This window comes from Centrocercus urophasianus, unplaced genomic scaffold (genome assembly GCF_019232065.1).
Source record: "Centrocercus urophasianus isolate 14NV4802_14NV808 unplaced genomic scaffold, USGS_Curo_1.0 seq_25, whole genome shotgun sequence".
NCBI lineage: Eukaryota > Metazoa > Chordata > Aves > Galliformes > Phasianidae > Centrocercus > Centrocercus urophasianus.
In genome coordinates, this window is record NW_024884811.1 from 14,642,421 (window position 1) to 14,659,410 (window position 16,990).

The window sequence follows — 16,990 nt, forward strand, 5'->3', positions numbered from 1 at the left end:
AAATGACTTCAGGAGACTGTGAAGCTATTTGATGGAGCAGGCGTGCAGGTGGTCTTCTATCCCTTCAGTGGCAGGGAAGGACACTGAGAGGATCAAAAAAAACCCTCCTCATAAATAAATGGCTTAGAGGTTGGTGCAGGCACAAGAATTTTGTTTTTTTTTGACCATGGGGCAATTTACTCGGCTCCTGGCGTGACGGCTGCAGATGGAGCTCACCTATCTGCAAGGGGTAAAAGGATCCTAGCCCAGGAACAGGAGGGACTCATTGAAAGGTCTTTAAACTAGGTAAGAAGGGAGAAGGGGACAAAATGTGGGCCACTGCTGTTGAGCAGGTAGTTTGAAGCTGAAAACTGAGCTTGATGGGTGATGAGGGTGGAGTTCTAAGGGATGGAGAGTGGCAGGGGGATGCTGCTTCCGTAAAGCATCTGTATACTAATGCGCACAGTATGAGAAATAAACAGGAAGAGCTGGAGATTTGTGTATGGTCACACGGCTATGATCTCATTGCAATCACGGAGATGTGGTAGGACAGCTTGCATGACTGGAATGTCGTCATGGAGGGCTATGTGCTTTTTAGGAAAGATCAGCTGGGGAGGCGAGGTGGTGGAATTGCTCATTATGTGAGAGAGCAGCTAGAATGTATTGAACTGCACCTGGGGGAGAGCGGTGTAGCAGTGGAGAGCTTGTGGGTGAGAATCAAGGGGTGGGATGGTGTGGATGACACTGTTGTGGATGTGTACTGCTGGCCCCTGATCAGGAGGAGGATGTTGATGAGGACTTCCACAAGCAACTGGAAAATAGTGTCAAGATTCCAGGCGCTGGTGCTTATGGGAGACTTCAATTATCCAGATATTTGCTGGAAAAGCAATGTGGCCAGGCACGCACAGTCCAGACGGTTCCTGCAATGTGTTGAAGACAACTTCCTGACGCAGGTGGTGGAGGAACTGACGAGGGGAGGGGTACTGCTGGACCTTATTCTCATTAATAAGGAAAGGCTTGTCAAGGAAGTAAGGGCTGGGGGCAACTTGGGTTGTAGTGACCACAAGATGGTGAAGTTCAAGATCTTGAGTGGAAGAAGTAAAGCGAAAAGTAGGATTGCTATCCTGGACTTTAGGAGAGCCAACTTTGATCTCTTCCAGGACCTAGTTGGAGCTATCCCATAGGCTAGGGTATTAGAAGGTAAGGGGGCCTGTGAGAGCTGGTCGGCATTGAAGCAGCTCTTCTTCCAAGCTCAGGATCGGTGTGTCCCTGTGAGGAAGAAATTGGGAAAGGGTGGCAGGAGACCTGTGTGGATGAGCAAGGAGCTCATGTGCAAACTCAAAGGAAAGAAGAAGGCCCATGAAATGTGGAAAAAGGCTCTGACCACTTGGGAAGAATACAGGAATGTTGTCAGGGCTTGCAGAGGTGCAACGAGGAAGGCTAAAGTTCGCCTGGAATTGAATCTGGCAAAGGTGATAAAGGATAACAAAAAAAGGCTTTTTTAAGTACGTTAACAGTAAAAGGAAGACTAGGGAGAATGTGGCACCCCTACTAAGTGACGGGGGTGTTCTGGTAACAGGGGATGCTGAGAAGGCAGAGATACTGAATGCCTTCTTTGCCTCTGTCTTCAGTGAAAAAGCTCCACCTTGGGAATTCGAGACCCTGGAGGCTAGTGAGAGGGTATGGGGAATGGGAGACCTTCCTTCAGTCAGGGAAGAGGCGGTCCAAGAGCACTTAGGCAACACCAATGTTCATAAATCCATGGGACCCAATGGGATGCATCCATGGGAGCTGAGGCAGCTGGCAGAGGTGATTGCTGAACTGCTCTCTGTCATCTTTGAGAGGTCTTGGAGGACAGGGGAGGTGCCTGAAGACTGGAGGATAGCCAATGTCACTCCGGTCTTCAAAAAGGGCAAGAAGGAAGATCCAGGCAATTACAGGCCAGTCAGCCTCACCTCTGTCCCTGGAAAGGCGATGGAACAGCTTGTGCTGGATGTCATCTCCAGACAACTGGAAGAAAAGGAGGTTATCAGAAGTAGTCAGCATGGGTTCACCAGGGGGAGGTCGTGTTTGACCAACCTTGGTAGCCTTCTGTGATGTTGTCTCTGGGTGGATGGGGGGAGAGCAGTGGATGTAGTCTACCTTGATTTCAGCAAGGCTTTTGATACTGTCTCCCATGACATCCTTATAACAAAGATGAGGAAGTCTGGGATAGATGAGTGGACAGTGAGGTGAGTTGAGAACTGGCTGACTGGCAGAGCACAGAGGGTCGTCGTTGGCAGTGCAGAGTCAGGCTGGAGACTTGTAACTAGTGGTGTTCCTCAGGGGTCAGTGCTGGGTCTGTTCTTGTTCAACATCTTCATCAATGACCTTGACGAGGGGATAGTGGCCACCCTCAGCAAGTTTGCTGATGATGCAAAGTTGGGAAGATTGGCTGACATGCCTGAAGGCCGTGCTGCCATTCAGCAAGACCTGGACAGGCTGGAGAGCTGGGCAGAAAAAAACCGGATGAGGTTCAACAAAAGCAAGTGTAGAGTCTTGCATCTGGGGAGGAATAATTGCATGCACAAATACAGGTTGGGGGACGAGCTGCTGGAGGGGAGCTCTGCACAGAGGAACCTGGGTGTCCTGGTGGACAACAGGTCGGCCATGAGCCAGCAGTGTGCCCTTGTGGCCAAGAGGGCCAACGGCATCCTGGGGTGCATTAAAAAGAGCATGGCCAGCAGGTCGAAGGAGGTGATCCTCCCCCTCTACTCTGCCCTGCTAAGGCCTCATCTGGAGTACTGCGTCCAGTGCTGGGCTCCCCAGTACAAAAAAGACAGGGATCTCTTGGAAAGAGTCCAGCAGAGGGCCACAAAGATGGTGAAGGGCCTGGAGCATCTCTGCTATGAGGAAAGGCTGAGTGAACTGGGTCTGTTCAGCCTTGAGAAAAGAAGACTGATATAGACCTTATAGACATGATCCAGGTCTATAAATATCTGAGGTGTGGGGGGCAGAGGGGCAAGGCCAGACTCTTTTCAGCTGTATGTGGAGACAGGAAAAGGGGAAACAGCCAGAAAATGCAGCATAGGAAGTTTTGCACCAATGTGCGCAAGAACTTCTTTACAGTGAGGGTGACGGAGCACTGGAACAGGCTGCCCAGGGAAGTGGTGGAGTCTCCTTCTCTGGAGATGTTCCAGACCTGCCTGGATGCCTACCTGTGTGACCTGCTGTAGGGAACCTGCTTTGGCAGTGGGATTGGACTCGATGAACTCTGGAGCTCCCTTCCAACCCCTATGATTCTGTGACTCACCAGGACACCTACCTATGCAGCCTGCTGTAGGGAGCCTGCTTTGCTTGTTGGACTTGATGATCTCTGGAAGCCTCTTCCAACCCCTACAATTCTGTGTTTCTCTGGTTATACTAAATAATATTAATTATCACAGAAACTCATGAAAGAGTGCAGAGGGAGAATGGTGAAAGAATCATGGCAACCAATAATTCAACTTGAGCCTTCATTTTCTCTGCTATATATGTTTTCAAATTCAGTTATACATGTTATAGGTATTTACTTGAGATCACCTACAGTGTGAATTGATGTCAGTTGCATATTATTAAAATATTTTTTTGTCTTAAGTTTGTCAGAGATTGCTTGACTTTACAAAATTAATTGTGAGCACCGTTTCTTTTTTTTTTTTTTGTTAAGTAAATATCTTTTTAAAGCAAAAGTAGGCTGCTTACCAGTAATACGGCATGGGCGCTTGCTACCAAATGTGCCTGATATTGAAGTTTTTAAATTCAGTGACAAGGAAGAGGGAAAATAAATAAATAAATAAAATAAAATAAAATAAAATAAAAATCAACAATAAAAAAATCACATAACATTGATAAGGCCTAAATTGTTCAGATCCCAGTTATTTTCTTCGAAGGTTTAAGGAAGAGATCTTGTAGAGTAAAGGCCCTTTGCTATCCTCTACCCTGGGAAAGCTCATGGTGAATGAGCTAAGTGAATACCCAAAGAGTCACAGATACCTGCTGCAAGTCTTTAGCTGAGAAGGGTTAACAGTGAGGGCAGGACCTTGCTTTGGAGCTGGAATGTTTTTAGGAAAGGGTTCTGTTTTGCTTCTCCAAACTAAAAACAAATGAGCTGGCAGGTGTTTAACACGTGAAAAGGGCGAGAAGTTTGCATGTGAAGGCATGGGGAGCACAGGGCCATCTCTCTCTCCCTCCAAAAGAGTTTGCACAACTGCTGGTGAGTGATTTGCATGTTCTTGAACTTTTTTTTTCTTCCCAGGCAGAGTTGGGGAAGGACACGTTGAGGAAAAAGGGAAGTTAGAGGTGCTTTGCTAAGGACGTCTGTTCCTCTTGCTTTTCCACTTCTTCTTCCTGCTGGTAACAGCTGCTGTGGGCATGCTGAGGGGAAAGCCAGGCCAAATAGTTCCCTACCAAAGTATTTATACCGGGGTATATGTGGGAGGTAACTGAAATAACTTCTTCTGTATGAAAGCTGCTTCCTCCCTCATACCCCACCATATCGGCTGAGGAGGAAGCCAATCCAGCAGATAATTCCCCACTTGACCATGTATACTCCTCACTTACCACCAAATACTCTCTTCTCCCACTTCAGGATTCTTCTCTTCTCCTTTTCCTGCTTCCAGGACACAGTAACTACTAAGTGTGGCCATGCCAAGGTCCCAGCCTTGCTGGTCCCAGCCAGTCACAAGGCTTTCCCTGGCATTCTAGGTCTGGGCAGGGATAATGCAGAGAGGCAGAACTGAGGTGGGGCAGGGCAGGGCCAGGCTCTGCTGAGGTGCATGGGGGGAACAGAGGGAGCACAACTTTGTGAGGGGAGACAAAGGGCTGCCCACTCTTCCCAGCTGTCAAGCTCCTCTCCCCCACAAAATGCCCCTGCCCAACTCATTGTAGCCCTGCCACACTCCTCCACCGTCCTTATACCATTTTCTATAGCCTTCCACTCACCTACTGATTTTAGCAGCTTCCTGCCTTGCATGCCTTACCAAGATGGCCCCCAGGCCTGTGGACAAGATGTCTGAATATCCTTACCACAAGCCCAGAGCACACTACTGAAAACTCAGCAGTCAGCTTCACGCACATCACCTGCTATTTAGCTCATCTTAATCATTAAACCATCTAATCAAGCTGCTATCTGTGCCAGCTGTGCTCCTCAGCAAGGCATGAACTGTGGTGTGTGGGAAGTTAGGGGCAATGTGGTGTGTCTGAGCATGTCAGGGCTGCTCTCCAGCACAGTCGGCCCTGCACTATCAAGAGAGATTTTCTGGTGCCTGTGGACCATTTAGTGAAGGCTCAGCATTCCCAATTCCCGTCTAATCAGAGACAGGTTTTGCATCCAAAAACAGGTTTTGCCTTTGAGGAAATGTTTCGTAGGGTCTGAGCCAACAGAGCTCAGGTCAAGCTATTAAAAAAAATAAAAAACATAAAAAAAAACAAAAAAAAAGTCTTTTAAAATATAATTTTTTTTGTACTAATAGAGGTTTTACATCAGCTTTTGATGTTCACTGGAAGACCTATGCTCTGAAATGAGTGGTTTAGTGCAGTGCTTACAGCCAAGCTGATCCACAAGGACAGGCACATGACTGTGACACTCAGGAGTACACTGAACTTTCCTCTATGGCAGAAACATTTGCTTTACAAAGTTTAACGGGCATGGGGAAGTTCTGTCATCATCTTTTGCCTTCTTTCTTCAGTTTTCAAAAGCTGACTCCCATTAGTATAAAGAAATCTTGAGATGGTAATTATATACAACACTTTCATCAGAATTTAATTATGGCAGTCTAAAAGAACCACAGCATCAACTTGATGCGCTTTCAGGGTATCCTGCCTGTCAGCTGTCCACAAATAGTATCTGGGAAGCCCAGCTGTTGCCGTATATATGACAGTGCATTTAGACATGAGACAATGCCGTTAATTTGTTCATGACCACATCAAACTTGTGTCAGAAATACTAAAACTGCTTTCAAATATCAACCTTGTGGAATTGGAACAGCACACATTTCAGGAAGTCTGGCCCTGTCTTGCAGACACAAAGATAACACAGTCTGCTCTGACAAGAATTATAGCAATAAAAACAGAAGCTCCTGCCAGTGTTCATGAATATCAAATTTCTACTGAAAATCAGGTGCTTTCCAGAATGATACTGTAACTGGATCACAGCCATGGCTACCTGTCGTGGGCAGCGTCTGTATGGCACACACTCTCAGCACTGCTCCCAGGATTGGCATAGCAGTGCTAAGCAGGCATATTAACTCATTGCCTCGTCTTCTGACTGTGGTAGAATTGTTGAAGTGTTATCTTCTAGGAGTGGCATGAAACTAGACAGACTAACCCTCTGAGAACAGGCACATGCAACTGATTTTCCGCAGGAAAAATACATAATCTCTTCTGCTGAACTTGGTCTGCCACTAGGTGGCAAAAGACCTACGGGAGTTATGAGGAGATTGAAAGACAGGCTTCTCCGAAAAACTGACTTGTTTTTATTAAGCACTCCACGTATCTGCATGCATTTTACATTACAGATGGAACAACTACTTCTGACCTAGGAAGGGGACTGCCAGGCTTGCTTTACTGATGTTAGTGCACCTGTCCGAAAGGGCTCTCCCATGAACATTTTGTAGATGTGGTTTAAGGATTACCTGGCCAAAACGTAATTTCTGTGTTGCTCATCTCCCAATCTTCCTCCAGTCTCCACAGCCAATTCTGTTATGCTATCAGACCTGCTTTGGAATCACATTGATTACTAAGATCAGCGAAAGGAAGCATGCTAAAACAACATGGAAAGCAAAAAAGTTATGTTTGTTTTTTTTTTTCTTAATAGAATTTCACGTCTCCAGTTCACAGCATACCAAGTAAAGATACCAACACAGCCGTGGCTGTAACAAGATCATGACTGTGACATTCTTTGTGAGCACTGACCTGGAAGCCCAAAGCCGTTCAGACAGTTGCGACTGACTGCCACTGTAGGGTGAACAACAACGTATGAAAGTTGCCTTAAAAAATAAACTTAAAGCATCTTAAAGCAGAGCAAGTCAGAGGCAACTTTTTTCCCCTTTTATCTTTTGTCTGATTATGACAAAATAAATTATTAAGCAGATATTTTTCCAAAAGATATGTGGAAACCAAAATTTGAGTAAATGCTCTATTAACAAAAAGCACATAAGACTGCAGTGATAAATTTTGCACTTGAGAATTTTGGAAAGTCATTGTTATACTGGGCTGTAGATGCCAGTTTTGGTTTACACCAATTCTGAAATGGCATGCTTCTATACAAGAAGATAGCGTCTTTATTTGATATGTTTGTCATGCTTAAATCTGTGAAGTTCTTATTGCTGCTTCTGCTTCTGTTTTTGCGGAAAGTAGTAGTAGTACAAAACAGCTCCAGTGTGCTTTCAGGCTTGCAGGTCATGTTCCTTAAAATACTAATTCCTTCACATTCTTTCTTCAGATAAAGAAAAACTGATTTCCCCAAAGTACTCAGAAACATACTCCACTCTATGCGGAAGAAATAGAGGGGATCCAGGAAGCCGTTGCACCTGCAAGTATAAAATGAATCATACATATTGTAGATGAGCAACGTTCACAGCACTTTTGCAGCCTAAACTGTGATTTTTGGTGTTCTTGTTGCAATTCATTTTCTCAGCAGCCTTCTATCAATTAGGAACGTCTTTACAACTGTGCAGTGGATGAAAGAGAAGGCAGGAACTCTCTAGCACTCAGAGCTTCCAAGAGGAGTTCATTCTTTGATTGCTGTATGATTTGCCTGATAATGTGAGCCATAACTTGCAGTAGTTTACCAGTGCGAAATGATTATATTGTTACATATAGCACTGTAAAACAGTTGTGCAGTCTGCCAAATAGAATAGCAAGTTACAAAGTGCAATCTGCTGTGAGACTAATGATAAAAGCTTCAGCTTGTGATCAATGTGTATTTTCACAAATAAATATGAGTTTATAAATCAAATACAGGGCATAGCAGAATGAATAGCATGAAGAATATTGCTCAGAACTGCGTTTCTCCCACTAAGAAAAAAAAATTGATGTAATTTTTAAAAATTGTTTTCATTGGCAAGTGACACATACAGAGAAAGTAGTAGTATTTTTGTCTCAAGTAAGCTTTCTCCAACACGCTAATAGTCTTCTGAACTAGCTAAAATAGAAATGTTTGCACAACTAATCCAGAAATGCCGAGCACCTCCAGTGCTTTAATTGGGCATTCAAAAATTTTTTAAAAAATGCACAGAAGAAGAAGTGATGAATAATGAGGAAGAAGCAAGCAACATCTAGTGAAGCTTGAAGACAAATTTTTTCATCTGCGATCTCATTACCATGCAGAGCTCCAGAAAGTTCACTGAGCTGTATTTAGCAGAGGGTTGTGCCTTATGTTTTGCATTTATCTTCAGCAGGTTTGGAGTTTCTCATAAAACTCGTTTTCTCAGTATCTTTCTTATCCTATATCATACCAAAGTCTTTGATTTTTGCAGTAAACTGAGAGGCAAAAGGGTGAAGGAAAAAAAAAAAAAAAAAGGATTATGATCATAATTTAAAAACAACAACAACAAAAACTCTGTTAAAGCGAAAGCTTTAGAAAAAATGGCCAGCAGAATATCTTGAGAAACTACTGGCAAGAGTGGGAGCAAAACAACACCTTAGCTGACATCTTCGGTTGATGACTAGGAATGGATGCAGTGATTCTTTTTGGCAGCAGGTGGTTAGACTTCATGACCCAAGAGGTCCATATGCTTTCTTTACAATTTTAATTCCCACAAATATTTCCTTAAATATTGTTCTCTAAAACTCAAGCGTGTACGTACCAATACGGCAATATGGTGCAAATGCAATGCTGGAGCTCACTCTGCTCTTAAGATATCGTGTAATGAATATAGCCGGTGGCAACAGCCAGCCTGAACACATTTTAGTTCCCTTTTCCTCTGCCACTTCTTACCTAATATCCTGAGGACAGCAGCTTTTTTTCTACTGGTCATGATAATGAAAACCACAAGCAAAGCCTCTCTTAGGCAAGCTCTCTGAGAACTCCTCTTAGCAAACACAATAGGCTGCTAATGTGACAGACTCCGTGGATTGTCTCATTGAGGGAGCTCGTTTTTCTGCTTGTATCAAAATACTGGAGAGCTTTGGGAAGTCCAGGTAAATTGTTGTACTTGTTTATCTAACAAATAAAAGCACAAAGTTCAAGGAAAAAAAAATATATAAACAGTGAAAGATATTATGTATGACCTTGTACATGTGGAAATTCTATTGTAAAATTTTCTTGCAACTGATTGTCCAGCTGAAAAGTTGCCAAGTTGACGAAACTGTCTTTTCTCTCTCTAAGGTTTGTGTTTGGTTGCCTAAGTTTTTACTAAAGGCAGCCCTACTTTAAGTGACATTTGCATTTTGAAGACTAAGAGAAATGAGAGGCAATTAGAGGCAATTATTTTCTAGATAGAATTATAAATCATCTAGCTACAACTCAGCTTAATCTTTTTGTATTATTTGTGGCTGTTGGTTTGGAGGTATTTTTTCATTACATATATCATACTCTGAATTGAGATATCATTGAATGTCAGTGCATATGAGAGATACAAAAAAGACTGCAAGTATTTTTTGTAGTGGGTCATGGAAGATATTTTTCTTTCCAGTAGAGCTTCAGAACAGTAATTGATGTCTTAACACTGCACAAAATGTTCTTTAAAGTCATACAGGATCTTGAAATTCTAGAAGTAGTGGTAGGATCTTTACAGTGCCAAGAGCTTGAGGTTTCTTAGCTTTATTAGAATGATCAGAGTCGAATTAAAGATTCTTGAAAGGTAGTTGCTGTACACAGAATGGAATGGAAGTATTACACTGTTCTCATTTTTCTGCAACATTGTGTATTTGATTTTAGGATTGCGGGACAGATGAGAAAACATTACAAGAGAGGGACAAAAGAGGTTTAGTGGAATACACTGTGGAAAAGATACAGAATACTGTGTAGTCAGGTTGTCCCAGTTTGACAACCACATGTCTGTGTGGATGTGCTACTTTCATTTGCTGGCATCAGATATTTTAAAAGATTTCATCAAGGAGACAAAAAGGCTGCTGACCTTTCTCCAAGGAATCCCATAGATTTCCATCTATCCTGTCCTGCAGACTGTTGAAAGATCAGCCTTTCAAGAAAAGCAAAGAGAATAACTGCTGGCCCTTTCAATATTTCCAATCTGAAATATTGGGCTCGTTACTCTACAAGCACTGTATCTGCCATTCTTTCTATTTGAGCAGATGCTGTCTTTCTGCTTGTTTTTCACACTTCTGCTGTGTACATCTGTAGGTACAGAACACTGCAATATCTTGACTCCACTTTCCAAATGTTGAACTCTTAATTAAAAGAAGTTTTATTTAACTAATTATTACAACCAGAGTCAAGACAAGTAAACTGAATATTATTTGTCCCTTCTGAAAATAAAAAATTGTTATTTTTTTGCCGATTGCTGTACAACTGGTAATTTTGAAATCTCTCTGTCTGGAAAAAGAAATAGTCAAGCAAAATTTATCATTAATATAAAATACTAGAATTTTATGCAAATAGCTAAAATCCCTCAATCCATACACTTCTGTAGAACCTAAATTAGGCTTTTATGTTGCCAACTGACTTTCAGAACTGTATTTATCTTTAATTTGCATTACTCATTTTCTTTACCTTTTTTTCCACATACCTTATGCATTGTATCTTGTCCATGGATTAGAGCTCAATTCCTTCAGTGGTTAGCAGCTTTTGTAATTTTTTTTTCACAATAACAGAGTTCACATATATGCATGCTTTTTTTCTTAAAATGATAGCTTTGTAAACTTGTACATGCTACAGTAACACACGTTTTATTTGTTGAACTAAAAACCATACGTGCACATCTGTTGTTGCCTTCATTGATCCAGTGGTGCTATTGACTCAAAGAAAAAGCAACCACTGGGGGAAACAGAAGTGAAAAACTCTTTTGGCTTCATCAAGATGGAAATGAAATAATATATATTTATTTTTGTTTTGTTTTTAATCAGACTGTCAGTTCAGACTGACATTTTCAGAGAAAATAATTTGGAATTTTTACTTTTGCTGTGTTCTCATTATACTGTTATTTTGAAAAAATATATATATATTGTAAATAATGGACAATTGCACTTGTACACTGAAATGTAAATGTAATCTACTCTTTGAAGAATTCTGTGCAAATGTATCTTCATATCTGCATGGGTCCTATCTGAAGGAACTGGAAAATGGGAAAGCACACTCATGCAAATCTCCTTGATTAACACCTGGGAATCAAAACCAAAGTATTTTTCTAGATATGAGTCAAGCACATTTAAATGCATCCATCTCCTTGCAAAGGAATTGTTACTGTGTACCTTGTGCTGCTTCCAGCAGTTCACAGAATCACAGAATTGTAGGGGTTGGAAGGGACCTCCAGAGACCATCGAGTCCAACCCCACTGCCAAAGCAGGTTCCCTACAGCAGGTCGCACAGGTAGGCATCCAGGCAGGTCTGGAACATCTCCAGAGAAGGAGACTCCACCACCTCCCTGGGCAGCCTGTTCCAGTGCTCCGTCACCTCACTGCAAAGAAGTTCTTACGCACATTTGTGCAAAACTTCCTATGCTGCATTTTCTGGCTGTTTCCCCTTTTCCTGTCTCCACATACAGCTGAAAAGAGTCCGGCCTTGCCCCTCTGCCCCCCACACCTCAGATATTTATAGACCTGGATCAGGTCCCCTCTCAGTCTTCTTTTCTCAAGGCTGAACAGACCCAGTTCACTCAGCCTTTCTTCATAGGGGCAATACTCCAGGCCCTTCACCATCTTTGTGGCTCAGTTCAAAAGGTGAATGCTGTACTGAGTCTAAGAGAATGCAAACAGAAATTTAGAATATTACCTAAATACTTCTTGCATGAGACTCCTCTGTCTAACATGCACACTGCACTTCGGGTAGGAAAGATGGGGTAAACTTAATCCAATTTCACAATCTTTTCAAGTTCCTGTTTCATTAAGTACAACATATTGTATATGCTAATGGAAGAGGTAACTGTTGTCCCTTCTGGGAAGGGAAATGCAGGAACAGTAATAATCACTAATAAAAGATTGTCCATCTGTCTAACTGACAGTTAGATCTTACCTTAGAATCCTCAATATGGCTCCTGTTATACGTTTGTTAAATCAGGGAATGATTATATACATTATAGAGACGCAGAAAGATTTCTCAGTTTCTTACTCTCCTTTGATTCTTAGAGTGCTACCCTCACTACTGAGCTCACGGTGAGTGAGGTGATGTTGCTGATTGTAAGCCCCTCTACATCTCCAGGAGCTTGTTTTTTAGGAGCTTGTACATCTGTTTCATAAGGACAATGTTTGAAATCTTCACAGTGCCAGGAAGGCATTTTTTAAAACAAATCTATTGATGTAGGTAGTCTTTACAGAAAATAAACAGGGCAGTAGTGGATTGTTTAATGCCTTTGAAAACCTGTATGAATGTAATTGATCTTGTTATTGCCAGGATATAGAAAAGTTCTCAGAAACTGCACATTACAACAGAAAAACTTTCTTAAAATCCCTATTTCCAACCTCTGAAAGGTTTACATGCTGAATGTCTGTTATCCCAAACATTCACTTTACTGTAGCTTCGTACAGAATGCTTTCATTAATTACAAATGGAAGAAAGAAGAACCAAATTATTCCTATAACTTTCAAAAGAAATAAGCTTCTGAGATGGCCAAGCTATTGATTAGATTGTCATTTACAAGTTCTGAATATTTAAAACACTGTATTTTTGATGGTTTAGATTTTGCTACTGAAGTCAAAAAACAAACAAACGAACAAACAAAAAGCATCTGATTCAAGAGATCAAAACCAGAAGTTTTTGTTACTCTTTCTGGCACTGAAATCAGCCTGATTTTCTCATTATGTGGGTAAAATCAGTGCTTTGTGAGGTTTTATGTGAGAAATCTTGAATGATTAGTGATATATATTTATGTATCTATGTAGTGTGACTGTGTGTGTGTTTGAGCGCACGTATAGCAACCAGCAGTAGATAGCTTAAGCCTGATAATCTCCATAGTACATATGCATTTCCTCCCTTTCCTACAAGAGAAAAAGAGATAATCGAGTACTCTGGGGATAGGTTTCAAACTGTTTTGGCTGCTTTTCTTTTAAGTAGCTCTGTAGTGCAGTGTAGTTTGGAAAGACTGAATTTCTTGGTGGTATTGAAAGACTGAGAAAGTTAAATTTATGTTGCAGAAGTCACAAGTGAAACTACTCCAGCTTATCAGGAAATTCATAGCATGACAGAACCAAACAGAAGGCAAAAGGAGAAGACAACCACAGTTCAGAAAATCTTGTTAATGAAGTTAAAAAATTACTAAATGCTCACTGAAACCGTACTGGCTGAAGACATAATTCATTTGCTGATCTTACTTTAAAATATTCTTTTAGACCATTATGTACTGTACTGGATAGTGATAATCTTTGTTTCTAAACAGAGAATTTAGGGCAGTTACTAGCTCTAACATCCCTGCTTCATAACATTAGTTTTACATTTTGACCTTCCTGCATAAAATGGATCTCACTTAGTACAAGCTATGAATCAGTTCTGACACTACTGTGTGCTTGCAAAGGAGTAGCCCCTGCTGCTGATGACAACTATAACACAAGAGTGGACCCAGGCCATTGTGGTGTGACTACCTCACTTCCCTTTGCTCAAATCTTTCACTGAACTGTGTAACAACTGCACTGAGTCAAACTGTATTCAGCTTTTGTTCCCAGTTCATATCGAAGGCTGATCCTCAAAGGTCTTAAATAGAGCTCTCCAATTAAAACATTTTCTAATGAATTTTACTCACTTTGAACTCTTCATCTTCTTCCTTTTACAGTATTTTTGCTTACTGGTTGTCATTTCTTCCCATTTTACTCCATATATTTTCACTTTCAGTCTACCCATGTACAGTGTTTATCAGATATAAAATGGAGAACAGAAACAAGGACAAAGCAGGGGAAGGTGGAGAGCAGTAGGAAAGCAAATTGCTGAGAAGGGAAAGAAAATCTGTCGCACAATCTCTCCAAAACAGAAGACTTTCTGTTTATGCAACTCTCAGTTCTCTAAAGATCTGGTATAAATAACACCATTTTGACGTACTGTCCAGGTTCCAGTATATTCTATTCCAGTATATCCAGTATATTTTTCTAAGTACAGGATACTCATATCTTTTGGAATACTTTAATTTTGAAGTTGTGGATATCTTCATGTAAATATATACCAGCTGTTTACTTCCTGGTTCCAGAAATAATCAGAAATCATGCTATGAACAAAAGGAGCTGAATGATCACTGTCTGAATGCAGAACCTGTCGTGAAAAATTTAGAAGATTATATAACCACAGCAGGAATGCAACGAAGTGCTTAGCTTTTCTAACCCTACAGGAAGATGTGCTACAATATCTCCACAGCCAATCAGCAGTACTACAAGCCTCAGACCAGGAAATTCTTTAAAGTACAGTATGTGTGAACATTTCAACTGACACTTTCTCATTGTTTCTTTTTCTTTGTTATTTCTCTATGCCCATAGGATGGAAAGGCAGATGTGAAGTCACTCATGGCGAAGTTTAACGTGGGTAACAGCCCTTCAGAGGATGTTTCTGGTAACATTCGACTCTCTAAAGTCACAGGACAACCAACCCATTCAGGATTACAAACAAGGAAAGCAGTATTTGAGAAATTTGCAAGTCAAGGAAATGCAGCTTCTTCAGGACCCAGTGTTTCTCAAAAACCTGCTCATCCTAAGCCTCCTCTGGCAGTCAAGCCTTCAACTGAAGATAAGACAGAGAAGGATCCAAAGCCCCCATATTTGAAACCAGTTGGGCAAAGGTTTGGGGCTCACCTTCAGGCAACTAATAGGGAAAGTGATGGAAAAGCTGGATACACTAAAACCCCTACTAAAAGCAGTGACTTGGCAAAAGAAGAGCTGAAGTCTCTGTATCCAAAACCTGCAGGGAACAAGCTTCTTAATTCAGCTCCTCAAGAGAAGGAAAAAAGGCCTCTGGGAACAAAGCCAAATTTTAATTCTGAAGCACAAGAGAGTGAAGAAAAAGCATCATTTTCAAAAGTAGCTGGAGTTAAGGAAAAGTTCATGTCTGCAACACAAGAAAATGATCCTAAGCCTTCTTTCTCCAAACCAGCTCTTGCACAGAAGCCTACTGTAAACCTTACAGTTTCCCACAATGAAGACACCTCAAGTAAAAATGCTTTCCCACATAAAGGTCTAGGAGGCCCTAGACCAAATATGCACTCATTTAAAGCAACAAAGGAAATGGATGAAAATAGTAAGTGCGCTGCAGAAACTGTAGGCAGTCATTTTTCTACCATGGCTCTGAAACCTACTGGCCACTGGTCCAGCGAATCTCAAGGCACTCCCAAAAATGCAGAGGAAAAGACTGAAGAAAAGGGAGTGAGTGCCTCCAGGAATATCTTTCTGAACAAAATCATCCAGGAAGAATCTGGTTTATCTCCTCCCAAGTTCCATAAAACAAACACAGCGTTTGCTGCAGGAAAGTCGTTGGGTGGGTCAGAAGAGAAGGATGACTGGGACAGGAGCTCAGGAGCCCCGAAACGGAAGTCTTTGCCCCCGCTGTTCAAGCTGGGCCAGCCCCCACAGAAGCCCAGCCGACCACCCAGCGTGGACCTGGAAAGGTTCCAGAAGAGCATCCCAAGAGACAGTGAGTCCTCTCTGTTCTTGCTTTTATTTCTTTTCTACCCATTCAGCACCCAATTCATTTCAGGTGGAATCCTCCCTTCTGTTTGAAAATGACGCAAGACCTGTGCATCAGACAGCCCCTTAAAGCCTTAGTATATGCCTTTGCCTCTTCTGGGCAGGACAGAAATTAAAATTATATTCTTTCTATCTCAGCAACATATAGCATAGAAGGAATATTTTCTGTATTGGGTTTATTTGTTTTTCAAAACTGCTTAGATGTAGCTATAACTCGTAGCAGCGAGTCTAAGTGCTTTTCACAACGGACACTGTACTAGTTACTTCCTATAACTGAGGTGTTGATGTGCTCTGTTTTGTTCTCAAATGAACTTCCTGAGCACATCTTGATATCTAAGTGATAGTAAACCTGTTGTAACCAAACATTTTTTTCTTCTTTAACATTCACAGTGACTAACCAAATGACCCTATAAGCCACTGGGTTTTATAGTGTTCAGAATATTAGAATACCGTGCACGTTAGAACACTTTGCAAGATTACAGATCAATCATTCCCAAGTGGAACTGCATAGATCTCATACCCAAATCTAAATCTAGATTCTATAAGCATCTCCTTCACTTTGTAGTTTCTATTAGATTTGTGTGATTTCAATAGCATAGAAGTTTGCAGCATCTGAAGCTCTGCATCACTATTTTTATGAAGAGCCAAAACTTCAAAATTTCTTATAGTTGTAATCCAGGCACAAATATTAATATATTTCTGTAAAACTTGAGATTGCTTTGCGTGTGATAATAGACTGTGAATGCATTTAAAAATTATAGGAGTATGTGCATTTCAGTGGTGAGTGGAGACAGGACAAGGGGAAACGGCTGGAAACTGCAGCATAGGAAGTTCTGCACAAATGTGCGCAAGAACTTCTTTACAGTGAGGTGACGGAGCACTGGAACAGGCTGCCCAGGGAGGTGGTGGAGTCTCCTTCTCTGGAGATGTTCCAGACCTGCCTGGATGCCTACCTGTGCGACCTGCTGTAGGGAACCTGCTTTGGCAGGGGGTTGGACTCGATGATCTCTGGAGCTCCCTTCCAACCCCTACAATTCTGTGATTCTGTGAAGAAAAGTAATTGCCATGACTCTACTCCTGCTTCTACTTCAACAAGTTCCTTTCATCATGTGTGACAAGTTGAAGAGAAAAAAAAAAAAAAAAACGCTGTGTCTGAAAATCTAATTTATCTAAGATGGTTCTTCTTAAAGTTAGACCCAGAAATCTGCTGTCACCTCCTTGA

The 16,990-nt window shown here is 41.5% G+C and overlaps 1 protein-coding gene across 4 annotated transcripts in view; it reads left to right on the top strand.

Moving 5' to 3' along the window:
• The first annotated feature begins 8,976 nt into the window (after nucleotides 1–8,976).
• Nucleotides 8,977–16,990, top strand: part of FYB1 (FYN binding protein 1) — a 47,442-nt gene continuing 39,428 nt past the window's right edge. For all 4 annotated transcript variants that reach the window (XM_042825743.1, XM_042825744.1, XM_042825745.1 and 1 more), the window contains exons 1-2: nucleotides 8,977–9,138; nucleotides 14,569–15,715. In XM_042825743.1, coding sequence (XP_042681677.1) covers nucleotides 14,596–15,715 — 1,120 coding nt within the window. In that variant the 5' untranslated portion in view covers nucleotides 8,977–9,138; nucleotides 14,569–14,595. The remainder of the gene's footprint in view (nucleotides 9,139–14,568; nucleotides 15,716–16,990) is intronic.